The 21,015-nt window shown below is 41.9% G+C and overlaps 2 protein-coding genes across 3 annotated transcripts in view; both read right to left on the bottom strand.

The window, feature by feature from the left end:
- Positions 1-522: 522 nt before the first annotated feature.
- Positions 523-2,899, bottom strand: LOC139466978 (uncharacterized). Its single transcript, XM_071248690.1, has 2 exons — positions 2,896-2,899; positions 523-1,775 (listed from the first exon to the last, which is right to left on the bottom strand). The coding sequence occupies exons 1-2, from the start codon at positions 2,897-2,899 to the stop codon at positions 523-525; spliced, it is 1,257 nt and encodes a 418-aa protein (XP_071104791.1).
- An 8,595-nt stretch (positions 2,900-11,494) lies between these two features.
- Positions 11,495-21,015, bottom strand: part of LOC139466782 (SCO-spondin-like) — a 39,075-nt gene continuing 29,554 nt past the window's right edge. For both annotated transcript variants that reach the window (XM_071248462.1, XM_071248463.1), the window contains exons 19-26: positions 20,374-20,571; positions 19,187-19,387; positions 18,456-18,641; positions 16,935-17,075; positions 14,715-15,025; positions 13,963-14,068; positions 13,510-13,601; positions 11,495-12,544 (exon numbers count right to left, since the gene is read on the bottom strand). In XM_071248462.1, the coding sequence (XP_071104563.1) occupies positions 12,506-12,544; positions 13,510-13,601; positions 13,963-14,068; positions 14,715-15,025; positions 16,935-17,075; positions 18,456-18,641; positions 19,187-19,387; positions 20,374-20,571 (1,274 nt within the window). In that variant the 3' untranslated portion in view covers positions 11,495-12,505. The remainder of the gene's footprint in view (positions 12,545-13,509; positions 13,602-13,962; positions 14,069-14,714; positions 15,026-16,934; positions 17,076-18,455; positions 18,642-19,186; positions 19,388-20,373; positions 20,572-21,015) is intronic.

Below are 21,015 nucleotides of genomic sequence, written 5' to 3'. Positions count from 1 at the left end.
ATTATCGATCAAATCGTCCTGACCGGGCGCCACCATTTTGTGTGAAGCAAAACGCGAGGGGTGGAATCTGATTGGTCCATAGGAGATGCGTAGAAGGCTTTGGCTCGTCAGATACCAGAACTATTCACTCGTTTCATAAAATTCTGGTACCGATCATTTTGCGTTCAGAGTTGGATCTGCTTTGTACTTTTGTTCATAAAGGGCATATCGATAGCATAGAATTCAAATCTATGGTTATTTTGCGTTCATCGCTATATATATGAGATAATCTCGAACGCGACGAAAAACCAAATCGCACCTCACCTCAAACATTTACCGATTTATACATCCTACAAGGATTTCACAAGTTAATATTCTGGCTTCCTCCCGACAAAATTGTGACAACCACCACTACCGCCACGAATATTAAATACTCGGCCGAAAAATTCAATTTTCATACTTTGGGTAATGCTGTATTGTTTGGGAGTGTTGGATTATGCTGGATTGGGTCGGATTATGCTGAATCGTGCTTGATTGTGTCGATTATGCTTGAATGTACCGGATTGAGTTGTCTTGTGCTGGAGTGTGTTGGCTTGTGCTGGATTGTGATGGTTTGTGCTGAATTGTGTTAGCTTGTGCTGAATTGTGTTGGTTTGTGCTGAATTGTGATGGTTTGTGCTGAATTGTGATGGTTTGTGCTGAATTGTGTTGCTTTGTGCTGAATTGTGATGGTTTGTGCTGAATTGTGATGGTTTGTGCTGAATTGTGATGGTTTGTGCTGAATTGTGTTGGCTTTTGCTGAATTGTGATGGTTTGTGCTGAATTGTGTTGGTTTGTGCTGAATTGTTTTTGCTTGTGCTGGATTGTGTTTGCTTGTGCCGGATTGTGTTTGCTTGTTTCGGATTGTGTGGGCTTGTGCCGGATTGTGTTGGCTTGTGCTGGATTGTGTTGGCTTGTGCTGGCTTGTGCTGTATTGTGTTGGCTTGTGCCGGATTGTGTTGGCTTGTGTCGGATCGTGTTGGCTTGTGCTGAATTGTGTTGGCTTGTGCCGGATTGTATTGGCTTCTGCTGAATTGTGTTGGCTTGTGCCGGATTGTGTTGGTTTGTGGTGACTTGTGTTTGATTGTGCTGGCTTGTGCCGGATTGTGTTGGCTTGTGCTGGCTTGGGCTGGATTGTGTTGGCTTGTGCTGGCTTGTGTTGACTTGTCTTGGTTTGTGCTGACTTGTGCCGGATTGTGTTGGCTTGTGCCGGATTGTGTTGGCTTGTGCTGGCTTGTGCTGGCTTGTGTTGGCTTGTGCTTTGTGTTGGCTTGTGCTGAATTGTGTTGGCTTGTTTCGGATTGTGTTGGCTTCTGCCGGAGTGTGTTGGTTTGTGCTGAATTGTGTTGGTCTGTGTTGAATTGTGTTGGCTTGTGTCTGATTGTGTTGGCTTGTGTCGGATCGTGTTGGCTTGTGCCGGATTGTGTTGGCTTTTTTTTTAATTGTGTTGGCTTGTGCTGGATTGTGTTGGCTTCTGCTGGAGTGTGTTGGCTTGTGCTGGATTGTGTTGGCTTGTGATGAATTGTGTTGGCTTGTGTCGGATTGTGTTTGCTTGTGCTGAATTGTGTTGGCTTGTGCTGGATTGTGTTGGCTTCTGCTGGAGTGTGTTGGCTTGTGCTGGATTGTGTTGGCTTGTGCTGAATTGTGTTGGCTTGTGTCGGATTGTGTTAGCTTGTGCTGAATTGTGTTGGCTTGTGCTGGGTTGTGTTGGCTTCTGCCGGAGTGTGTTGGTTTGTGCTGAATTGTGTTGGTTTGTGCTGAATTGTGTAAGCTTTTGCTGAATTGTGTTGGTCTGTGCTGAATTGTGTTAGCTTGTGCTGAATTGTGTTAGCTTGTGCTGAATTGTGTTTGCTTGTGCTGGATTGTGTTAGCTTGTGCCGGATTGTGTTTGCTTGTGTTGGCTTGAGTCGGATTGTGTTGGCTTGTGTCGGATTGTGTTGGCTTGTGCTGAATTGTGTTGGCTTGTGCCGGATTGTGTTGGCTTGTGCTGAATTGTGTTGGCTTGTGCTGAATTGTGTTAGCTTGTGCTGAATTGTGTTTGCTTGTGCTGGATTGTGTTAGCTTGTGCCGGATTGTGTTTGCTTGTGTTGGCTTGAGTCGGATTGTGTTGACTTGTGTCGGATTATGTTGGCTTGTGCTGAATTGTGTTGGCTTGTGCCAGATTGTGTTTGCTTGTGCTGAATTGTGTTTGCGTGTGCTGAATTGTGTTGGCTTGTGCCGGATTGTGTTGGCTTATGCTGGAATGTGTTGGCTCGTGCTGGATTGTGGCGAATTATGTAAAGGTGTTTCGGACACAGTGATATATCATCTATTGCATCTGTATTAATATATAAGCATCATCTGGGTAGCTGTATTTTCTTGGTTTAAAACAATCTAATTAAGTTATATCTATGATGTTAACTTTCTTTTTTGCAATATCAGAATGTAGATCTTCTGTAAACAACGTTATACATATCTCTTCCTCATTCTAATGTATAAGTAAAAGCGACTAACCACTTAACTGACTTTTGATATTGCAAATCGTGTGAGGTGTCCCGATGGCCTCAATCCAGATTTGTCACGACGAGAAAAGCATGGAAAGAAAAGATTATTTACGCATTCGAGACACGATTTTCTTTGAATATTACTATGGGTATTCAGGAGCTTGACTTGTGACCCACTGTTGACGGATCGGCAGCTAATGTAATCTCCATATAATAAGATTGATGTTCATACACATACACTCTTGAGTGTCTAACAACTTAAGCGGGTTACCATGCCCACCGTCCCAAACACATCACTGTCAGGTTTGTAAAAATGAATAAATCGACACGGATAATTTTAATTTGTTTAACAAATATTCATTTTTGCTTTAAGACTTTTTTTAAATGCACATACCCATTGGGGTACGCGTGGCCCAGTCTTCTAAACGCCGCGATTCGCTGTGTAGAGTTGCGTCCCTTGGGCACACCAAAAACCTATGATCGTGGGTTCGAATTCCGGTTCGCTCCGATTATCTTTCTAGACTTGTCAGCACCATACCCGTGCTTGTGGTAAACGTCTGAGACATGCGTCACTTCGGACTTTCCTCCCACATCAAGCTGACACGCCGTGATATAAGCGGAATATTGTTCAAAGCGGCTTTGGGGGCACGGGTGGCCCTGTCGTCTAAGGCGCCGCGATTCGCTGTGCAGAGTTGCGTCCCTTGGGCACGCCAGAAACCTATGATTGTGGGTTCGAATCCCGGTTCGCCCCGATTATGTTTCTAGGTTTGTTAGCACCATACCCGTGCTCGTGGGTTTCACCGAAGTGGTAAATGTCCGAGACCTGCATCACTTCGGGCTTTCCTCCCACATTAAGCTGACACACCGCGATATAACTGTAATACTGTTAAAAGCGGCGTTAAACCCAACTCACTCACTCACTCAAAGCGGCTTTAAACCCAACTCACTCACATACGAATATATTACACTAAAACTTCTAATACAAGAACACATATATTACTATATAATTATGATAATATAAATAACGGGAAATACACATATGAATGGTTCAAAATGTATTTTCATTTTTCAAAATCCACAAATATCAACAATTATTTTTCTTAGAATTAACACCCCTAATTATGTATATCGTGGGAGGTAGGTTCCGAATACATTTATAGTTTCAGCGATGTATATATGAGTGGGAGAAGTTGTTGAGGTTAAGTCCGCTTAAACGATAAGTGTAACATGCCAAGTATAACAGTCCAGGGAATTCCGGGATTCGAACTCATGAAGAGGAAGGGAAGAACGCATGAAGACAAAGGGAAGAACGCATGAAGAGGAAGGGAAGAACTGATGAAGAGGAAGGGAAGAACTCATGAAGGGGAAGGGAAGAACTCATGAAGAGGAAGGGAAAAACACATGAAGAGGAAGGGACGAACTCATGAAGAGGAAGAGGAAGAGAAGAACTCATGAAGGGGAAGGGAAGAACTGATGAAGAGGAAGGGAAAAACTCATGAAGAGAAAGGGAAGAACTGATGAAGAGGAAGGGAAGAACTGATGAAGAGGAAGGGAAAAACTCATGAAGAGAAAGGGAAGAACTGATGGAGAGGAAGGAAAGAACTGATGAAGAGGAAGGGAAGAACTGATGAAGAGGAAGGGAAGAACTGATGAAGAGGAAGGGAAGAACTCATGAAGAGGAAGGGAAGAACGCATGAAGAGGAAGGGAAGAACTCATAAAGAGGAAGGGAAAAACAGATGAAGAGGAAGGGAAGAACTCATGAAGAGGAAGGGACGAACTCATGAAGAGGAAGGGACGAACTCATGAAGAGGAAGAGGAAGGGATGAACTCATGAAGGGGAAGGGAAGAACTGATGAAGAGGAAGGGAAAAATTCATGAAGAGAAAGGGAAGAACTGATGAAGAAAAAGGGAAGAACTGATTAAGAGGAAGGGAAGAACGCATGAAGAGGAAGGGAAAAACTCACGAAGAGGAAGGGAAGAACTCATGAAGAGGAAGGGAAAAACACATGAAGAGGAAGGGAAGAACTCATGAAGAGGAAGGGAAAAACTGATGAAGAGGAAGGGAAGAACTGATGAAGAGGAAGGGAAAAACTCATGAAGAGGAAGGGAAAAACTGATGAAGAGGAAGGGAAGAACTGATGAAGAGGAAGGGAAAAACTGATGAAGAGGAAGGGAAGAACTGATGAAGAGGAAGGGAAGAACTGATGAAGAGGAAGGGAAGAACTGATGAAGAGGAAGGGAAAAACTCACGAAGAGGAAGGGAAGAACTGATGAAGAGGAAGGGAAAAAACACATGAAGAGGAAGGGAAGAACTCATGAAGAGGAAGGGAAAAACTCATGAAGAGGAAGGGAAGAACTCATGAAGAGGAAGGGAAAAACTCATGAAGAGGAAGGGAAAAACTGATGAAGAGGAAGGGACGCAACTCATGAAGAGGAAGGGAAGAACTCATGAAGAGGAAGGGACGCAACTCCACACAGTTGGCTGGGTCGCCCATACAGCAATCGTAACGTCAAATGCATTTTAAACCCGAATTCTTTAGGACAATCGAAACATTATATATTATTTCGAGAATGCGGTAAATATAAAACATCATCGCCAGAGATCAATCAGTTTCTACAACCCACCGAAACAGATTCCAATGGGCGTAAAAGCCAAAATAGTGATTATAATTGTATGTTTAGACCTCAGAAACCATATGAATGACAAACAAACATCGTCTTGAACGATAATCCGAGTTATTAAAGTTAACGATGTTATAATGTACACCGCTAAATCTAAATTATGCTAATAACTAAAAGTACCAGAGAGTACCTAAGACTTCTGAGATGACAAATCTGGGTTAATAGCACAGCACAGCAATATCTTCCTGGTATGGCTATCACGAACCTATGTGTAACTCCTAAACATGTCCCGATTGTAATGTATGACGAATAATCCGTATTTTCATATTCGTGGAGCTGTTAACAATAACACACGAATCTATTCCCAAGGTTCGGTTAAACGATCAACGGCTGTGCAGAAAGGATCCGGCTGAGCGCTGACCCGTGAGATTCCAGTGTCACGATCTGCATTGAGTACAGAGGCGCGTTAGCTGGCGGTGTCTAAAGTAGTGGAAGGGTGGTTGAAGTGTGATCTTTGACGGGGTGTGACTGTGATTTGACCCATGACAGCAATACAGTAATAGGTGGAAGTAGTCTCGCCGACCGCAGCGAATGAGATCGTTTCATTCTCGAATATTGTTAAGGACAGTAGCGAATTTGTTTGGTAAACTATTGAAATATTGTAATGTTAAAACGTGAAAAATAGAAAATTTTCCAAAGAATAAAAAAGTGATAAGAGAAAACGTAAATGCGAAAATGAGTATGGCATGATTATGGCATACTATCATGTGAGACCCCTGGACTCCTTCTGGATCCCTGCTCTGTATCCTTTGGATCCGCCTATGGCCTGAATGTTAGAGTCACCAAATCTCGATAAAATCCAATGGTGATCGGACAAACGCATTTATCAAACACCAGTCAGAAACCTCTGTCGCCAAGGTGCAGCTAGAATAATGCCGAATGTGTGACTGATTTATCTAAAAGCTGCGAAAACCATACTCACTCACTCCCCTTATTTTAAGTTAAGGGTGGTTGAGGGTTGTTTTAACGCTTATCTTAATGCATTTCACTTATGTATCACGGCGTGCCAGCATTAATATGGATTGGAAAGCCAAAACAACTCAGGAAAGCCAACCGACGAGCAGGCGTATTGGGCAGACACACATAACAAACAGGGCGAAAAAGCAATTTGACTCTGAGAGCTGCTGATCCTGAACAGCTTAAAGATGCAACTCGAATGAGGGAATTTGACTACTTGGCCAACCGTCACTGCGAGTGAGTGTGTGAGTATGGTTTTACGCCGCTTCTAGCAATATTCCAGCAATATCACGGCGGGGGACACGAGAAATGGGCTTCACACATTGTACCCATGTCGGGAATCGAACCCGGTTCTTCGGCGTGACGAGCGAACGCTTTAACCACTAGGCTACCCGACCGCCCCTTTTACAAGTGGACGCGGCAACAAGAACTTTCATTATCCAGTGCATGTTTTGCCAGTAGTGTGTCCACTGTACTTTCTATGGGAACGGTACCGAATTAAGAAAATGTGACGATGGACGATATGCGTAATCTCATTCCAGGGTCAAAACTACCACCGCAATAGAAAAACAATTGCTTACACCTAAGAAGTAAGCATACTTGTTTTACACCTAAAGAAGCACAATAAGTAAACCTCAATTTACCATCTACATGTATTCAGTAAATTATCAATACACAGAAATATATATATCACCAACACATTTACACTAAAGTTTCAGTGATTCCAATAAGTTAAAGCAAAAAAACCCTTTTCCTCTTCGATTGAAATGTCTTCATAAAGTAGAGTTCATTGTACGATTCCGACTACATCATGAGCATTTGCTTATGAACCACTATCAAATAGTGATGATACCAGGTGTTCGCGTTAAGGTGACCGAATTAGCTCCACATGTGGCACCCATCACAAACACATACAAAGGCAAGTCAATTGTTCATCCCTAAAAAACACGGGATCATATGGTACAAGTCAAAATAGGGAATTTCATAGGACATCATGTTCGTCACTGATGCGTCAAATTTGGAAATGTCAAAGAATTCAACTTGCATATTCAAGGTCCAGATGATTACATTTATAAATCAGGGATAGGATTAGGGTTAGGGAACATTTTCAATGTGAAATTTACACTGGACCTTAAACACATAGGGAACAGCAGGGAACAGCAGGGAACAGAATTCCCCGGTCCCCAGTGAAAACTGTTTCCCAGTCAAAACTGTTCCATGGGAATAATTCACCAAGAGAAAAAAAGTACAAGGAACATTTACATTCACTTCGGGAACAGAAACTCTTATATTACTTCTGAACTCGAAATTATTAGTCTTTGTACAACCCGGTCCAGGCGAGACTGATACGTTGTGTTACTGATATCAACCAACTGTAACTAAACTTTAACCAACATGGTTGTATGAATAATTCAGATCCTTATGGATGTTGCAATACTCACAGCGCCGATTTTTCAACCATTACCAATTCTTTGGAATGACATCATTCTATACGTACCTTGACCTATGATGACTATACCATGCATGTGAGGATCGTATATTAATCAAAGAGACAAAACCCTTTCCAATCATAAGAAATATACTGCCCAATGAATGATCCCTACTATAATGAGCATGTGCTTATGACCACAATGCAATACTGATGATACGAAGTGTACGTGAAGTGGGAAAGGTATCCTGCACCAACGGTGGCCCCCATCACAAACACGTGCAAAGGCGAGTGAGTCGTTCATCTAAACTGACCCTTCATCCATTAATCACCTAATTCGACACGGGACCATATAGTACAAGTCAAAATAAGGAATGGCTTTAGACATAATTTATTTTACTAACGCGTTAACTTTAGAATTGTCATCCACAAAGCTATTTGGGAGCTTTACTGAGGGTTTGAAATCTGTATGTTTGATCAAACCACTTTTGAGCAAGAGTCGAATGACTCTCTTTGAAAGAGAAAGAGCATGCTGGATTGTTCGTCAAAAGTAGAAACGTAGACACCAAAGACTGGAGCTGCAGGACCATTGCTCGATCTAAAGGCAAAGTTGACTGTTGGTAAGTTAAAATCATCCTTCTTGCCATACAGTCTTGAGGAAATATTTTTGTCACTCTGAATCTGTATGCATAGAAAGGTTTTACTAGTTTCTTATACTTCCAGTTCAGGTGGATATGAAATCATATCATGTCATCGATATCAATACATCCCCATGGTTCATATATATTGACCTCTGTTTGTTATTTCACGCTTTGAAAAAAACAAACAATTAATTCCAGTCCCATCAACCCTTGTTCTAATGTTATTCAAATAACGTATTAATCTGTTCCACTTTATATTTCATTTAATGAAAACTACACTGACACCCAGATTTCCGATAAAACATTGTCATTCTAGATCATGTTATGTAAGAAGAGTCCGCCTCCGTGGTCTAGTGGTAGAGCGGCCGCCCGGAGAGTGGAAGGTCCGGGGTTCGATCCTCGGCCGCGTCATACGAAAAGACGTTAAAAGATGGTACTTGTTGTTACCCTGTCTGTCGCTCGGCATTAAGGGGCTAAAACAAGGACTGGTCGGCTCGGAGTCAGTATACTGTGTCTGCGTGGGGTATTCATGTTAAACTGCGGCATGGTATCTCAGTGAGCTAGCCCTATAAATCGGCATCAGTCCGGACTAGTACAAGCAGCCACACAAACACACACACGTGCATGCACGTCGCTATATAAGTGCAATAATCTTGGACGCGACGTTAAACCCCTTTTCACCTCACCTGAGAGAAGATGTGATTCGTTCTCCACAAAGTGTAGCACTCAATTGCTGGAATCGTATCTCCGATCAATTGTCGGTAACGTTGCTTTCAAGACAGTTCCTCTAAAGTTTTTAGCACGTTTTATTGACTCTTCAAAAGGAAGCGTCAATTTAAATGAGTTACAAAACACCGTTCACTGCCTTTGCCGTCGAGGGAGGATCGAGGACATACGAAAAAAGGTCGTTTTCACTTATATCACTGTTATTTCTGTCAATATCTCGAAGAACATTCTAGTAAGTAATAAATTGTAGAACCATGTGACCTATGACTTTAGTAAAAGCACAAAACGTTACTGGCATCTCTTGAAACTGTCAAGTTATTGGATTAGCCGGTGAGGAACAATTAGTCAGAAGATTTTGTTTTCAATAATTATGTTTTATTTGTTTCCCTGTCGTGTTCAGAGATTTGGGTCTCCAATTTGTCAGAACGCTGAACAGTCATAGTCACTGGTTTCTGAGTTACATTTGGTTACAAACGATGCATTTGAGACATGAGACAAAGCCAGGTCAAGCTCGATCTCCTTACAAAAATACCTTTAACACTAGCAGAGTTGTGCGGGCTTTGCAGTTGACTGAGGCACATGCCACAGTTTTGATTTCCCACTCTGTGATGAGTCTACCCTGTCCTGTTTAGAAGTTGTTGTTTTTAGCAGCGGACTGAAGCTTTGTAAATTCATATAAGTGTAAACTTGTGGTGTGTGTGTACAGCCGGTACAAGAATGCTGATGAGGGCATCTCAGAGTAACAGCTGATAGACCAATCACTCCTAGACTTACATGACACTTTCAAGACCCGGGGGCACGGGTGGCCCAGTCGTCTATGGCGCCGAGATTCGCTGTGCAGAGCTACGTCCCTTAGGCACGCCAGAAACCTATGATTGTGGGTTCAAGTCCCGGTTTGACCTAATTATGTTTCTAGGCTTGTCAGCACCATGCCCTCACTCTTGGGTTTCACAGAAGTGTTAATGGTCTGAGACCTGCATCACTTCGGCGCTAACTCCCATGTTTAGCTAACACGTTTCGATATAACTGGAATACTGTTAAAAGCGGCTTTAAACCCAACTCACTCACGTCAGGACCAGGCGAGTTGTAGTCATGGCTTTCATTGACCATGATGAGATGAAACGGCAATACGTTTCGTAGTGTTAGTGTGCTCTTGCAGTGTCCCTTATAGGCCCAAAACGTAGTTATGACAGTACTCATGCTGAATTGTGGCATGGTGTCTCAGTGGGCATCAGTCCGGACTTCTACCAGCAGCCACACACACATTCACGTCACTGAAGGAAACCACTTTACATCACTGATTCAGTGTACAACATTATGGTACATATGAAAAGGGACACAACAGCCTTTGAAACTAAACAAGCATAGGATCCTCGCATTTGGCACAGCAATGTAGAATAGAAGACAACTGTGCTCTGAGTAAAGATATTACTTTGGATCAGCATGGTCGTGCGTACCTGGGTGTTTGACACAACATACAATAAGTATGTGCAGTTTCTAATTTTTGTAGGCTTTGAACATGAAATGTGAGACACATGTAGATCGTTTTAAATTTGTGGTAAACACAAAGCAATAATGGTATACTAGTATAAATGATATCCAGATTTACAAAGAACAACTGGTATCACCACTATGTCATAATGATTCATAAGAGGCGGTGGGGTAGTCTGGTGGTGAAAGCATTCGCTCTTCTCGGCGAAGAACCAGGTTCGATTCCCCACATGGTTAGGATGTCATCCGCCATGATATTGCTGGAATATGGCTAAAAGCGACGTAAAACCAAACTCACTCACTCATAAACACATGCTTATGCTATAGTCGGAGTCAGACATTTCTTATGGAAAAGGTTTACTCTTAATGTCGAGCGTCAAGCATGGGACCAACAAGCACCATTTGTAAATACATGTGGGGCGGTCGGGTAGCCTAGTGGTTAAAGCGTTAGCTAGTCACGCCGAAGACCCGGGTTCGATATTGATGGAATATTGCTAGAAGCGGCGTAAAACCGTACTCACTCACTCACTCGCAGTGACGGTTGGCCAAGTAGTCAAATTCCCTCATTCGAGTTGCATCCTTAAGCTGTTCAGGATCAGCAGCTCTCAAAGTCAAATTGCTTTTTCGCCCTGTTTGTTATGTGTGTCTGCCCAATACGCCTGCTCGTCGGTTGGCTTTCCTGTGTTGTTTTGGCTTTCCAATCCATATCAATGCTGGCACGCCGTGATACATAAGTGAAATGCATTAAGATAAGCGTTAAAACAACCCTCAACCACCCTTAACTTAAAATAAGGGGAGTGATTGAGTATGGTTTTCGCAGCTTTTATCATTATTCCAGCAATATCACCGTGATATTGCTGGAATATTGCTAAAAGCGGCGTAAAACCTCACTCACTCACTCACTGTAAATACATGTTGGCGTGAAGTGGGCAGGGGATCGAACTACCATCCTTCCGCTCACAGGACAGACACTATATCCACTCCATTATGGAGGACATATGAGTATTAAATTTCATATTGAGTTCACAAAGCTCTGAGGAACTGAAGGTAACAGGAACAAGATACAGATGGAAAGAAATATTTATTTCTGAAACCTGATTCAGATGGTCCTGCTCAGATGTACCTGCAAGGCAATTCCTGAGATGAGGCAGTGAAACAGTCGTTAGCATTTTATGAAATGGTGACATGACAAACACGAGCTGTAGTAGAGCTATGTAAGAATACAAAAATGGAGGAAGGTGTCACTTATAAAAAAGTCAGCACTGCCGGGTCAGTCACTGAGGTAACCATGTTCTTTAATAAATAAAAGCGAAACGTTCGATTGATCATGCATGTCTTATCTTCGTCTGAAAGCCGGTGTGTCGATGAGGCAGGATTACAGTTCCAGGAGAAAGTGATATTTCATTATGTTTTGTCGATCCATGCTGTTTATTTAATAAACTTCGACTTGTGCAGATGGTGTGGTGTCAGACGACCGACTTGAAGCATGCGTATGTAAAATGAAATCCCATAACTAGTCTAACAAAATTAATTGATTTAAAGAGGAAGTACAAAAGACGTATACCTCTCACACAGGTAAACTATATGAATGAATAGCAAGGCTGCTGTTCCTAATTATACTGCCTGACAAAATACAAATTGATGCAAAAAGTTTTTAATAAAGGGTGGTGCAGCTGTATGGATAGTGTTCATGGAAACGTATATAAATGGACTCCTTCCTAGGGAGCTGAGAATGCAAAATGAAGTCACACTTGTCTTTTGAACGTACTTCCTTGTAGATCTAGCGCTTTACAATGTATTAGTATTGTCATCATAATTATTATCACTGGTGCAGTCAGATGCACAAAGTTTGCTTCCAATTTCATGCAATGATGGAATCTCCTTTCGTACATTGATACAATTCTGTGTAATACACATAACAAATACGTGTACAAAGTAGTACAATACAAGGCAACAACCATCCAGGCAATACATCTCCCAGTGCTACCACAGTGTATCATCTCAAGAAAAAATAGAACTGTCTAATTGAGTCAATGTCTAAGTTTAGCTGATGTGGAGGATGATGGTAGCCTCATTTTCAGACCAGGATGCCAGGGTCGCACTTGTAGACGGATACCTGAAACAGATTGACACACTTCAGGTATAACCTCGTCATTGTCCGAATTTGAAACACTATTACATATCTTGAGAATGTAATTGCCACGTTATTTTATAGTGGAATCGTATTGAATCCAATCACAGCTTTGTTATGGACTTTCTGAGCGAGTATGTTTGGTTGAACAGTATGTCAGACAGATTACGGTGTGTCGAGGTAATGTTGGAAGAAAAGTGAACTTTATTGTAAGCAAGTTAAATCCACGATCATGGGTAATACTATTGTGGTTCTACTTAACGATCATCGCATCCTGCAACAACTCAGGGACCCGTAGTCACTTGTAGCGCCTTACTTAGGAAGACAATGTGTGTGTGTGTGTGTGTGAGTGAGTGAGTGAGTGAGTGAGTGAGTGAGTGAGTGAGTGAGTGAGTGAGTGAGTGTGTGTGTGTGTGAGTGAGTGAGTGAGTGAGTGAGTGAGTGAGTGAGTGAGTGAGTGAGTGAGTGAGTGAGTGAGTGAGTGTGTGTGTGTGTGTATGTGTGTGTGTGAGTGTGCGTGAGTGTGTGTGTGAGTGTGTGTGTGTGTGAGTGTGTGTGTGAGTGTGTGTGTGTGTGTGTGTGTGTGTGTGAGTGAGTGAGTGAGTGAGTGTATGTGTGTGAGTGTATGTGTGTGTGTGTGTGTGTGTGAGCGTATGTGAGGGTATGAGAGTGTGCATGAGTGTGTGTGTGTGAGTGTATGTGTGTATGTGTGTGTATGAGTGTATGTGAGTGTATGTGAGGGTATGAGAGTGTGCATGAGTGTGTGTGTGAGTGTGTATGAATGTGTGTATGTGTTATTGTGTGTGTGAGTGAGACGATGGCTTGTATAAGTAATCGACCAGATATCCAGAAATTGATGTTGTGGGCATACGATCCACGCAGTCGGGGTACGATCCCCACAACCGATTCACTGGACGTGTCATACAAATGCCACACTAGAGGCTACTTACCCTGCCTACATCCCCAACGAATGGCATGCCTGGGACACGCGAAGCATCCGACCCAATCGTCAGTCCGTCCGACAAGATGTTAGTATCTTTTACTGAAGGGAAATAATTTACATGTAAATATCTTCATAGTGACTCAATCTAGTGACAAGAACTTATTCTAATCCAATTAATACAGTGGTCCATAAAGTATATTTAGGGTTTCCTCTAAACGTATCTTAGTAAGAACCTGTTCTTATGTGTTTCATCACCTGTCCATTTTGACCATCTGCCTTCATTTTTGTAGTCATAATAAACCTGTTTTAAATCCAATACATCTATCATTTGGCTTTTCCTCGGTCACGCTGGTATGTCCATGTTAAACACCTTTCGAGTTCTAATAATAATTCATACGAAATATATGACGCATATGTTGAGCTTGCATTCACTATGGAGTCAAGTAAAGAGAACACTCACCGAGCACTCTGTCCATGTACTTGACGTTGTTGTTCGAGACAGTGCCAACCAGGTACTTGCACGTGTACATCACACTCACTGTCTTCCACTCGTTTAGAGGCATTCCCTGGCAACAGAAGATCATGACAATAGCTATGGACAAAGATAATTACTCATCTAGATATTCGTTTATCAGGAAGGCACTGGCTAATGGAGAACTCGTCCGTAAATCGTACAGTAACAATGTCCCAGTACACATCGTCCGAAAAGAAGTAAAACCAAATTGGAATTGAAATTCTTGCTATTAAGTGTACTTTAGCTTGCTATTTGGTGCAAGTTAGCTTTAGCACTTTAGCTTCCATCTCAATGTTCTTTAGCTTGCTATTAAGTGTAATTGTGCTTGCTATTAAGTGTACTTTAGCTTGCTATTAAGCGTACCTTAGCTTGCTATTAAGTGTACTTTAGCATGCTATTAAGCGTAATTTATCCAGCTATTAAATGTACTTTAGCATGCTATTAAGTGTAATTGTGCTTGCTATTAAGCTCGCTCTAAGTGTTATTTGTGGTGGCATTATTATACCGTGCAGACATGATTCTTTACAACGCCATATTTCGTCCCATATGCAGCTGAAATGGCGATAACGGTTCACAGCAGACTGAAACCAATTTCACTTACTCTGAACATTTCATACGAACAGCAGCCAAAGGAGTACTATGATATATTACATTCACGTGAACATAGAACACAAACGATAATATATGCTGATACTTACATCCGTGGACAGTATCATTCTGGTAACATCTCCATACCATGAGGTGATGGTGAAGAGGACGCCCTTTGGCTCAGTTGACACCACCAGCCTGTCCTTGCTGCTCGCCAACACACGGCTTTTGTTGGACACGACAGTCTCCCTGTACGTGAAGGTGAACACGATGGGGCTGTCGGCGACTGTCATCTTGATGTCAAGATGCACTTTGCTCTTGTTGGTGAGCGACAGAGCCCCCACCCGGTTGTTGACTTGCTCCAATTGAACCCATGAAGGGCGTGTCCCGGCCACGAAGTCGTAGCTGGCTGCACATGTCGCTGAATAATGATGGTAAATGACAAGTGGTTTCAGTAGACAGTAGTTTTATAATTAACTATTTTAACAATATTAATTGTTGTAGTTGATTTATATATTTGAGACCACTGCATTGCACTTTTTGCAATGCTCCAATAATGTCACGCCTGGGGACATCGAATAAAGGTTTTCACACATTTTACCCATGTGGGGAATCGAACCCGTTCTTCTGTGAAACGAGCTAACACTTTTACGACTGGGCTATTCAATACCCCTGTCAACAGGTGACATGCAATGTAATCCTTACATTATTGAAAAAGAATATGTTCTACCTTTGTGAAGTTTATTATCCACGTGTTTAGTAAACACTGCAAAAAATAACTGGATATTTTGGAGTTATTTAATGCTGGTCACGACTATATCTCATTACGTGTATTCTGATGCTGATTCGAAAATTAAACAAACGGAATGGACAAAAGTTTAGTTCCTACCATTGCTATGCTTGCTACATGAAAATCTTATAAAGACATAAAGCTGCAAACCCAACAGTTCCTCTAATCAAGTCTTTGAAAGACATTTAGAAGAGTTATACATAAGGAAGAGAATTTCAGGATGTCAACTGATCTATCATCAGGAACACAACGTTTCGGAGTATATGCTTACTCCTTCATCGGGTGAATGAATGATATGAGGCAGGGGGCATATATATGTACACATAAGAACAAGGAGAGTAATATGATAACAAAAGGTGGAAACTTAACAAGGGAAGCCAACAGATAATTGGCGCTGATAGGCGATTAGCATTAGACAATGGAAACCAACACTGTACAGTAATTAGCGTTGATAGTTATGGACGAATGAAAGCCAATCCTGATGAAGGATTAACCTTCTCCGAAAAGTTGAATTTCTGATAATAAAACATCCTTAAATTCTCTTCCTTAACTCCTCTAATGTTTTTTTTATCGATGTTTCAGGGCTACATCGAAAAGTTATGAACAAAAAAAGATGTTATCCATAACAAGGCGCATGTCTTAATGATCTTCAAACTTCTAAATGTCTTTCAAATACATTAATCATCTATCTTTTTAAATGATATCACCAGTATCTATAGCGTCCTAAGCAAGGAAATTTTACCATATCGCTGTCAATGCATGATAATGTCTTAAAGATGTGTGTTGTAACTAATGATGATAGTTACTATTGTTTCTTAAAACGGGTGCTATTGTCAACAATGATACGAAAGCGATGATGTTAGTGCACAAAAGCACAATACGTTAGGTTTGCGACAATGCAGGTAAATATCCATTCAAAAAGTCATCAACGGAATAAATATTACATTCTGCCAAAGAACCAGTTGAGAAATGTAGGAGATGTTGGGTCCACCTGAGATTAACGATGACTTGTCTAATGTTTTGAATTTATAACCCATGGTACCTTAAGACGTTTTCTATTGTCAACGATACTGGAAAATATGACACAATATACTATTATCAGCATACACTATAATCAGGGTTAGGCAAATTTCTCTGGCATTTGACAATGCACAATTTTCAAACTGGCCCTGTGGGTATGGCTTATCTTTAGGCAATCTGCAATTATCTCATCGTGACAAGTAAAATCCCTGCTTGAATGTTTTATTGTTGAATCATAAGTTTCAAATCACAATAACTACCTCTGACTAAAACGGCGAAAAATATCAAAGTATTTTTTATTGGTCATTGTCGGTAGGCATTTCGAAAGAACCATATTTACAATTTTAGGTTACAAAAATAAGAGTATCGGTTCCTGTCAGCAGGAAGGGGAGTAAGTACGATAGAAATCAACTAAGACGTTCTCGTACTGAGACACGCACACGGGGTTTCTCTAGGAAAGCAAACCCTCTTCTGGTTCTATCTCCATCATATTGACTTTATACAAGTGACTGGTCCTCACCTGGACTGACTTGTGTACATCCGCAATCAAGAATGTTGAAGAAACTGTTTGCAGGGCAGGACATCGACCTCCATCCCAAGTCCCCCAATGAGATGTTGTAGGAGTTGGTGTTCCCCCAGTTAGGATGCTTGTCACATACATCTGGGACAGAATATAAAGAGGTAAAAAATATATTCACATTGTACACTATACAAGTCTATCTAAAAACGAATAATGTAATGATGATGATTAACTGTGACATATATACAAAGTGTATAATCTTAGGAGGAGAATACCTCGTAAAGTTAAACTAAGGTGTACAGCCTAACCGTTATACTTTGTTCGTTCAGGACCGCCTCTGCAAATAGCCGATGCATTTCAAGTCCTCGTAAGGACCATAAACAGGCTCCATCAACGGTACCAGAACACCAGCACTTCAGATGACCGACCAGGTAGTGGGAGATCAAGGATAACCACCCGACGTCAGGATCGTCAGATTGTGCGACAACATCTTCAAGATCGCTTTGTTACTTCTGCGGAAACTGCTCGACATGGGGACACAGCAGCGACACATTAGTGCGGACACAGTGCGTCGATGATTGATGAGCAGACACCTCCACCACACGCCATACCTCATTTGGCACGTCGCCACAAACACGAGTTTCAGCATGATAACGCCCATGCACACACTGCGACAAGTGACTTCCTCCAGTAAAATGGAATCAGAACCATGCAGTGGCCTGCCCTCAGTCCCGATTTAAATCCCACTGAACACCTGAGATTCAAGATTCAAAGACGGGAGAATGACGTCCGACCAAGGCCGACAACTGCAGGTGAACTGCGTCAGGCGTTCCTCAGAGTGGGGGCTCAAGTGCCTGTGGCCTTCATCAACCGCCTCATCCATTCCATGTATCAACGTTGCGCGGTAGTCATCAATGCACATGGCGGACACACGAGATACTGACTTGTGATGCCATTTTTCAGAGACAAGTGTTGTGTTTCACTTTAAGAATATTTGACACTTTAATTCCAACCTTGATTATCAGTTTTGCCAAGCTTCATCTTCTCAATATGTTTCAAAGTATGTTTACAGTTTTTAGACATGGTTTAGATTTTAAGGTTTCTAATATATATATATAATATATATATATATATATATATATATATATATATATATATATATATATATATATATATATATATATCCATGGTGACGTTTCTTTTCGGTTCAGTATATAATAACTTGTCTCTTATGATTGGTTGGTTGGTTTGTTGTTTTACGCCGCACTCAGCAATATTGGAGCTATATAACGACGGTCTGTAAATAATCGAGTCTGGACCAGACAATCCAGTGATTAATATCATGAGCATCGATCCACGCAATTTGGACCGATGACATGCATCAACCAAGTCAGCGAGCCTGACATCCCGATCCCGTTTGTCGCCTTATACGACGAGCATAGTCACCTTGTCTCTTTTGAATCGCCAACACACAAGATTGACCCTTTGCCGCTGCAGTAACACATGCTTTGTTTTATTTACCTCTGGAAACGTAGAGAGAGGGGCACTCATCGTCACAGTATAAGTTGAAATAACATCCATCCCCTGGGGAGAAGCTGAATCCCCTGGGACAACACCTGGCCACGGACTTTCCGTCATCACACTTCCAGTAGGACCTGCAGCTTCCCGCCATCTTGTAGCTCGCACCGCACGACCCTTTACATCGCTCTGAAACCACAGCAGGCACAGGCATGGGTGGCACACATTTGAGAGAAACCCTTTAAATGTCGATTCCCCGGACAGGAGCCAAAAGCAACGAAATATTTACAGAAATCGGAAGTTTGGATTACATAGGGTATGCCTTTTCTATGGAATCCTAGAAAGGATACTGTCGAACTTTGAGTAAAACAAATAAACATTTCTCAAACGCGAAAAGCGACAATGCGACAGATGGGTAAAATGTTGCATTGTCGCGCTTTGGTTAATTTTGACAGTTTCTGCTTGTTTTTATAAGGTGACATTGCGACCATGTCACATCTAGGATTTACATTGAGGAAAACGTAATTATTAACAATGTCTCCATTGACAGAAGTGAGTGAGTGAGTGAGTGAGTATGGTTTTAATATGCTTTGACCAATATTTCAGCAATGACACGACGGGGACACCAGAAATGGGCTTCACACATTGTACCCATGTGGGGAATCGGACCCGTTTATCGTATGCCCCACCGCCCAACACTGATAAAATAAAATGAAATAGGACATTCGCTTTACCTAGAGGACAATCCACCTTCCACGACTCCGTACATCTAAAGGTGTCTTGGTTCCAGTAGTAGCCGAAGGGGCAGCTTCTGTAGACGCCGATGGCGATTCCTCTAGGGTTGTCGTAGCACTGGATGTACTTGTCACAGTCTGTGGGGTGATAGCGGTAGCCAACTCCGTACTGTTTCTTCACGTCGTCACAGAGGGCTGTCACTGAATATTCAGGTTTCATGATTAAATCATCTTGTTTGGTTTGGTTTGGTTTGTTTGTTGTTTAACGCCGCACTCAGCAATATTCCAGCTATATGACGGCGGTCTGTAAATAGTCTGGACAAGACAATCCAGTGATTGATATCATGAGCATCCATCCATGCAATTGGGATTGATGACATGCATCAACCAAGTCAGCGAGCCTGACCACCCGATCCCGTTAGTCGCCTCTTACAACAAGCATAGTCCCCGGGATCTTCACGGGTGAATTCATCTCTATTCACATTGTCTTTGTCACTTGTGAGTGAGTGAGTGAGTGAGTGAGTGAGTGAGTGAGTGAGTACTGGTCTACGCCGCTTTTACAATATCACGGAGGGGGGACACCCATGTCGGGAATCGAAACCGGGCTTTCGGCGTGACGAGCGAATGCTTTAACCACGACGCTACCCCACAGCCCCAACGTTTTATAGTAAGATAGTGCAAGACATTTCAGGAAAAGCAGGAAGAACAACGTGTAAAACCTATAACCTATGTTGTTTCTTTGCACAATGCTGCCGGCTGCAATATCCTTTAGACCACACTGTGTGAGTGAGTGAGTATAGTATTACGCCGCATTTAGCAATATTCCTGCAATATCACGCGGGATACGTAACCTAGCAACTTCCCATTGTATGGTATATAGCGGCGTTAAACAGAACACATTCACCTCTTTATTTCATGTTTCAATCTTAAGGAGCTGATGTAAAAAGGAAACACTTAACATATTGGAAAGGAAAGAACAGTAATCCCCATTGGAGAAACAACGGTTTCACTCAAACAGATAATTCCTTTACTTCTGTTTCGAAAGAAAATGAATCATCATTCTTAGAAATCCAATATAATTATAGATGTTGCCTGCAGTGTCAGCATCATCACCGCCCCCATACACTACCGCGACTGCATGAACACAATCATTACATGTAGGTAATTGGGCGGTTTGCTGAAAATACCTTGACATTCGGGCACTGAGCAAAGCTGGTTACTGGTGTCGTTCCTCGGTCCAATGCAGTCGCGCCCACCATTAGCAGGGGCGGGGTTGTTGCACAGACGTTGCCGGGACAACATCCGGGTCACGTTTCTCCCACAAGTAGCCGAGCAGGGGGATACTGTCCATGAATTCCATTGGCCGAAGCCGCCATTAACCTCGCCTGTAACATGATTTTATACATAGCATAACACATATAGAAGCTACAATGACAAACATATTTCCCCGTGACGAAGGCCCCCAAAATCCACAGTTAAAGTAAAACATCAACGCCATCCTATTATCAGCCTGGATCATCAACCGAAATAGATTCTATTGGTCGTAATAGCGGTGATCAAAGGGATCACTTAAAATCAGTGATGACACCTGGTGTTCGCGAAAAGGGTAAAATATACCACAACACGTCGGTGAGATTATTAATATTGCCCAGGCATTGCTCGTATATGCAGATTATCATTCAGCATAATATTCCGTTACTTTTAAAATGATCGTATGGTGATGCATCGTCATTACCTTGACATTAAACTCTTCTTTTGTCAAAATTATTATAATACTGTTCTTTAATACAAAGTACTAAGACGCAGTGATTAAAATATAGCAATTATTA

The sequence above is a fragment of the Haliotis cracherodii genome, unplaced genomic scaffold, assembly GCF_022045235.1.
Source record: "Haliotis cracherodii isolate W230 unplaced genomic scaffold, xgHalCrac1.p SCAF_19, whole genome shotgun sequence".
Classification (NCBI taxonomy): Eukaryota; Metazoa; Mollusca; class Gastropoda; order Lepetellida; family Haliotidae; genus Haliotis; species Haliotis cracherodii.
Note: the sequence above shows the minus strand (reverse complement) of the source record. Positions and strands in the feature narration are given on the sequence as shown.